Source organism: Palaemon carinicauda, chromosome 6 (assembly GCF_036898095.1).
Source record: "Palaemon carinicauda isolate YSFRI2023 chromosome 6, ASM3689809v2, whole genome shotgun sequence".
NCBI classification, from domain to species: domain Eukaryota; kingdom Metazoa; phylum Arthropoda; class Malacostraca; order Decapoda; family Palaemonidae; genus Palaemon; species Palaemon carinicauda.
In genome coordinates, this window is record NC_090730.1 from 118,970,542 (window position 1) to 118,977,677 (window position 7,136).

The window sequence follows — 7,136 nt, forward strand, 5'->3', positions numbered from 1 at the left end:
GAAGGTTCAATAAAGTGCTTTGAATGCAAAGAAATAACAATCAATATCTCTCCAGTGCGCAGTTGGCACATATCCTAAGAAAATATAGGTTTCTACCTCTTTCAGACAGCAATATAAACAAAAGAATGCGAATTAATCTTGTATAAAAAAGAAATACGCAGAAAACATCGGTACAGAATGCCATTTTATTAGCATTGCTCTTTTTAGCAACAGTTCCAAAAACAAAATGATAAGGGGCCTGTTTATTAGGTTACGGGCAGCTAGTGTGTTCTCGTTGAAAAAGAAAGTTTCAATAAAATGTTGTGTTGATTGATCTAAGAAAATTTTCCCTCTATCCTATTTAGTTTGATGTCGCCCAATAAAATTTGATAATGAATTGAAATGAACTGATATCATATTTAATCAAATCAGGCTTCCCTCGAGATACTTAGACAAAATTATATACGTTATATATGTATGTATGTATATATATATATATATATATATATATATATATATATATATATATATATATATATATATATATATATGCACACACATATATATATATATATATATATATATATATATATATATATATATATATATATATATATATATATACAGTATATATAATACATGTATATGGGTGGAGAGCTTGCCCCAAAATGGAGTATGCCCTTACCTAACGTTAGTAAAAGTCTTGAAATGAAATCTATGACAGAGCGAATAAAACCACATTGTCAAGGTTAAAATGTGTTTGTATTGCACGGGTATATAGGCAAGGGGTCACTTTTATTTTAAACCTTTTCTTCTTTTTTGGGTCAAAGAAAAAATAGTTTTAACATGTAAAAGAAAATTCATCTATTTACATATCTACATCATGTCCTTAATCTATTCAGTTTAAGAGCAGACTGAACAGCCGAAAAGAGTTCTTGCAATCACAGAGATTCAATTTCTGTAAAACATGAAATGGGAAAATGAACCTTAGCAATTATGACAACAGGTACGGTATTCGGTTGGCCATTCTGCTCGATAATATCTTCAAAGGCAAGCAGGGAAAACTCTTCATAAGCCTTCACCTCTTTGCCTAATCATTTTCAATTTCAAGTAGCACGGCTGACCTCACTTGCAAATAAATAGACAGTCATTCCTTACGGGTTCAAGATATTTTATCTGAATCATTTTTGGGATTGTCTTTAGCTTCATATTTTTTAGTACATCTAAATTTCATCATGCATATTTTGTGGCACCTCCTATAATTTCGGATTAACTGGTAGAACTAGATAGAATATGACAACCTTAGAATGAAGACACTTTATACTAACTTGTGACGATAGCCTCACCTTTGATGAAGAGATTTTTCAACATAGTATTTTGTTCCCCTATGTTTAGAAAATGCGTATAACTTTTTATCGGGTATGGACATGTCAATTTTTTATATTAACATAAAAAGTGAAAGTAAAACAGCTACTAGGAAAATGAGGATGCAGGAATGACTGCCTACGTGGAAATCGGTCTATTGCCTTATTTTTTTTTATCTACCATTTATTGGATATTGCTGAAGAGGCCAAACTATGATGCCTAAGCAAAAGGAAATAAAAAAAAAAAAAACTTCATTCGCTCCATCTCCTAAGCAGAAAAACTAATAACAAGGCAAAATAAGATGACTTCAACAGCCAATCAGTATTGAGATAACGTTCCCTTCGAGGCCATGAGCTAATAAAGGAATTCTGTCATAATCACAGACTTGATGTCATGGCACAGACCAGAATAGACCTTTGCACATAACTGCGCAGAGAAAGAAACAAAATAGTGCTGCTCCTGGCCTGGAAGTAACGTGAGGTCAGATACATTCTCACAAAAATCACAGTCGAGGATGAAGATTAAAAAAAAAAAAGATAAAAATAGAAAGAATAGGAATTACTACTGTTATGGCATTCAAACGTCATTGAGAGGACTTCTCACTCCTGTGTTCCCGGTCCAGGGGTATTTTTCCGGACACACTTGGCATGTGCGCATATACCTGACACCTCCCTTGTGCCATACGTTACAGACTTTCGTACTGGTGCACTTCTTGCGGTCCTGTAAAAGAAATAAGCTGTCAGGATCTTGATAAGGTAAAGCTTAATTTAAGTATGAGAGACAACAAAGATTCTCAGATTGCTACTTTTCATAGAACAGCGTTTAAAGAACAGATTCCAGAACATACCGGGAATCAAATATTGATAGAAATTAGCAGAAACTATATACCAGAGAATGTGATCTTTAACTAGTGAGAACTGGATGGATAGGGAATGAAAGAAGTGGGACAATCAGGCAAGAAGAGACCAAAGGAAACGGAATAGAAAATGAAAGGCATAAAATAATACAGCTGGAATAAAAGGAGGTTGTTATGTATTGTACCATCTACTGTACAGTGTATAAGGTAACCTACAAATAGAAAGAATAGGGAAAATGTTTTATGTATATGTAAGTGCGTGTGTATAAGTAATTATTCATATATATGTATAAACACACACTCACACACATGTTTATATATATATATATATATATATATATATATATATATATATATACATATATATATGTATATGCAGTATATATGTATATATGTATATATATATATATATATATATATATATATATATATATATATATATATATATATATATGTATATGCAGTATATATGTATATATGTATATATATATATATATATATATATATATATATATGCAGTATATATATATATATATATATATATATATATATATATATATATATATATATATATATATGTTATATATATACACACATATATATGTATATATATATATGCATGAGAGAGAGAGAGAGAGAGAGAGAGAGAGAGAGAGAGAGAGAGAGAGAGAGAGAGAGAGAGAGAGAGAGAATAGGTCTTGAGGGAAGATACTTACTGGGAAGTTACATCCGAAAGGCCCGAAATTCTTTATAGTTGACAGAGGCTGAGGATCTCTCATCCACTGGAGGAGCTGATGGTTAGTGATAAGCCAAACATCATCCATAGCCGTGATGGTGTCCAAGAAGGCAATGAAACCTTCCTTGTGGTGAGGTGTGGTGAACCAGGCAGCGTGGTAGAATAGGCCGAACGGTGCCCTACAGAGGATATCAGGGAAAGATACAAATGCATGAATTTTGATATCCAGGAATATCTACTTGAGAGAACTTTACACAGGAACTCTCATAAGAAACAATGTGGCCACAGAGTACGTTGATTTGGCAGCACTAGGAAAAGGAACAATATGAAAAACAGGAAAAAAAATTTGACTCTAAGATTAAAACAATCACTCTGGAGAATATGTATGGCACTAGTTTGATATAACACTATGAGTTGCTTATATCTTGTGTAGAGTGCACATTAAAGCTCATATTTAGGAAAACTTCAACTTGGCAATTGATTAAAATAGTCAGTTTTATTATATGAAATATAGAGCGTAAGAACTTCATATAAGTTCTTCAACGAAGATAGCTAATTATTGATCATTTACAAAACATTGAGTAAAATCATGGATAATCTTGTTGTCATCCTACCTCATTCTGGAAGAATGATCAAAGTTCCCAAAACTTGAGAGTTATTCTAGAATCTTACCTGTTACTGGTATAATGTCTCTCAAAGTTTTTGATCAGCATCTTGTAAACGCCTTCAGCGTCAGGAGGAGTTGTGCAAGCATCACCCATAGAACATCGGCCTCCGTTGAGATCCTGCCACATTACCATAGGGACTTCCCAGACACCTACACAAACAATAACAGTAAAAGTAATAATGCAAATAATGGTAATAATTATTATATCAACAGCAAAAATAATTTCTTTTAGAAACTATCTAAATAAAACAAAGGCCAATCTATAGATCTATTGAATCATTAATAATTACGAGAATATATATTCCTTACCAGGGTAAGAATTCGAAGGACATGGTGGAATCATACAGTCGTGGAAGATCTTATAATCTAGGGTGTAGGGCCAGCTTGGTGGCTTATTCTCGTACACAGGCATGGACGAGTCGTAAGTGAAGTTTTGGTCGTACAACATTTTAAACATTTTATTTCCGCCAACCTACAAACAAAGAAAACATTCATATGTATATATATATGTATATATATATATATGTATATGTATATATATATATATATATATATATATATATATATATATATGCATAAATATACAGTGTTTATATATATATAAACATATGCATAAATATAGTGTATATATATATATAATATATATATATATATATATATATATATATATATATATATATATATATATATGTTTATATAAATAAATTATATATGTGTATATATACAATATACATACATATATATACATATATATATATATATATATATATATATATATATATATATATATATATATATATATATATAACATGAAGAATATACAGAAACTCAAAAAGTTATGTTTTGAATTTACAGATAGAAATAGTATAAGGAATAAGGAAGGTATAGTTTGTGGGTGGAATTGGATAATATCAGGCTAATAAACTTACTGCAAGGAAAGGTGCTCTCATTCCTCGGACATCCTCCATTTTGACACCACCGTAGGCAGACAGAATTTCTCGTTGGCCAGCTATCTCTTTCGCCCATTTCTTGATGGAAAATTGTTCACCGAAACTGTGCCTTTGGTGGTGCAAGAGATTGAGTTAAGGTATGTTATCGTTTGTGGAAAAAAAGAACATATGAGCCAGAATGAATTTCTGTTTTGAATTCTTTAGAGGGTTATTTTGATTTTTAGAAGTTTACAGCTTTTAAGCATTGCAATATTGCTGAAAAAGTCCATAGAATGGCTTCTGCAATGAAAATCGTCATAAATTTTACTTTAAATTATAAATTTTGAATCTTGTGACACTGAACACTTAGAAGTGATAAACTATGAAATTTAAATTAAACAACATTGAATAACTAAGAGACATTTTGTAAGTATTTACTCATGAAATGAGGGCAGTTAAATGAAGAACAGGTTATCAAGATAGTGTTTGGAATAACAAATATAAGCCCTATATTTTTTAAATATCTCAAAAACAGAAAATTTGTTACAATGTAAACTGCAACCAGAAGATATTTCAAAATTACACTAATGGCATTATTTGAATTAATAAATAGAAGAGACACAGTTCCAGTGGAAATAAGCAAAAAAAAAATTCCGAATAAATAACCGAAAATGAGAACAAAACCATGCAATCAATGCAAGTGACATTACAAACCATGATGATAAATAGTTTGAAATAATGCTAGACCTATGCTAAGAGCTTTAGGAATAATCCATATACCTAGTAATTAGGCACTATTATCTCAGTTTCTTTATTGCTAATTTAAAGCATATCTATAAAAATAATGGTTATCTTTAACATTCTCATAGGATTTGTTGATACACGATGAAGGGATACAAATTATAGATAGTGGTAATAGTTATCATAGGTGGAAAACGGTGATAAAATGTATGCAGACAAATGCAGCATGCTAATCTTAACTGACATTATATTGCATTCAAACGTGCAGTTTTTTTTTTATGGAAACCCCGTACGTGTGGAATGTAAAGGTCATTGACCAATGATAATATTCTGCAAGGTGTTTTTTAAATGATATAGAACAAATTGATTCACTTTTTCCAATTATCATAAGAAAAAAAATGTATTCATTATCAGTGTTACTTGTAGCCCACTTTTCTGTTGGTGTTTTGTATACTAGGCCGAATGATAATTAAATGTCTATAGGCTTTTATTATAGTATAGTACAATAGAACATTTGAAGAAGACAAGTTCAAATATATCTCTTCAAACCCACAGCTTAAATCCCTACTTTAATTTTCCATTTTCTCTACAATCTTTTTATGTCACATGACTTTTTCTTGGCAAATCACTACTTCCATATTAAGAAGAGGACACTATTGGCACCATCCGAAACATGTGGTCATTTCTCTTCTTAGAGGGAATAAGAGTTGTTACTGGTGTGTATAGGGGTTTTGGACAATTTTGACGACGTTAATCGACGGAAAAGAAACGTACTTTCCTAGTGTTACTGACAGGTTGTACTAGGAAATATGTCTGGATAACCATACTTAATTAAAGGAATGCTGTTGGGAAGTAAACACAGGGATACAATCTGTGTTAGGGTAGGTTAAGGACACGGAGGTCTGGGAAGGGGAAGAAGCAATCGCTGGGGGTCGTAACCCTTCGGTAGGTAAGGATACGAGTACTACGTTATGTTAATAGAGAACCTTATGTTAGGTCGTAGGCTTATATTTGACTGTTGTTTGAAATATGGTTATCAGCCGTAATTTCTATAACTTTAAAAGGTCTTCAACTTTAAAATTACTAGTTTCCACCAATAATTTTTTACCAGAATCGCTAAAATTATATTCAAAGACACCAGGAACACCCCTTACTTTCTTCATTAAGGACAAAGTACTATACTATAATGTTACCGAAAATTTCTAAGGCACATGTTATTCTAAAACTGAATGTAGGAGAAAAGGCCCGTGTATATTTTGAAATTTACAGTTCATCTATCTCTGCATTATTTAACTTACTGGATGCTGTGGGAAGCCATTTCATGGCCGTCGGCATACAAGTTCTGAACCTGAGAATAATCGGTCCACTCGTGGGACACATACATAGTGGAGACGATGGGGCATCCGTTGGGGTTAAGCCTTCCATTTTCGAAGAGCTCTGTGTATAATCCCTTATTCAGATCATTCACAGAGTCATCAAAGGTGAGAAGAACCATCTGAGGTGTGTCCTTTGGCTGGAGACCGCCTGAACACCGAAAGTTACGTGGGGGGAAATGAAGGTGGAGCATTAGGGAAGAATGCTATAGTTAGCCATGAAACTCAGGCTCGTGCTAGAAGAAAACTATTCTAGAAGAGGTAACTAAAGAAAACATGAATAGTTAGAAATCTGGGGAACAAAGATATTGGGACGGACAGGCGGATAAACATATGTACAAAAGGAATTATGGAATTAAACGGACATGCGAACAAGAGTCAAGCAACATGCACGGTGCGTTAAGGTCGTGTCAAGTAGAGGCACTGGTATTTAGATGACATTCCATACTTACGACACAGAATGAGAAGCAATCTCATGACCAACAGCATA

At 32.5% G+C, this 7,136-nt stretch overlaps 1 protein-coding gene across 24 annotated transcripts in view; it reads right to left on the reverse strand.

Moving 5' to 3' along the window:
• Positions 1-612: 612 nt before the first annotated feature.
• Cda5 (Chitin deacetylase-like 5) overlaps positions 613-7,136 on the reverse strand; it is a 219,908-nt gene continuing 213,384 nt past the window's right edge. For 21 of the 24 annotated variants that reach the window (XM_068375348.1, XM_068375349.1, XM_068375351.1 and 18 more), the window contains 6 exons: positions 6,572-6,797; positions 4,533-4,662; positions 3,913-4,075; positions 3,609-3,753; positions 2,917-3,115; positions 613-2,064 (listed from right to left, as the gene is read on the reverse strand). In XM_068375348.1, the coding sequence (XP_068231449.1) occupies positions 1,921-2,064; positions 2,917-3,115; positions 3,609-3,753; positions 3,913-4,075; positions 4,533-4,662; positions 6,572-6,797 (1,007 nt within the window). In that variant the 3' untranslated portion in view covers positions 613-1,920. Of the gene's footprint in view, positions 2,065-2,916; positions 3,116-3,608; positions 3,754-3,912; positions 4,076-4,532; positions 4,663-6,571; positions 6,798-7,098 lie in introns of all 24 variants that reach the window. The other 3 variants (XM_068375370.1, XM_068375354.1, XM_068375347.1) reach the window with 1 other exon arrangement.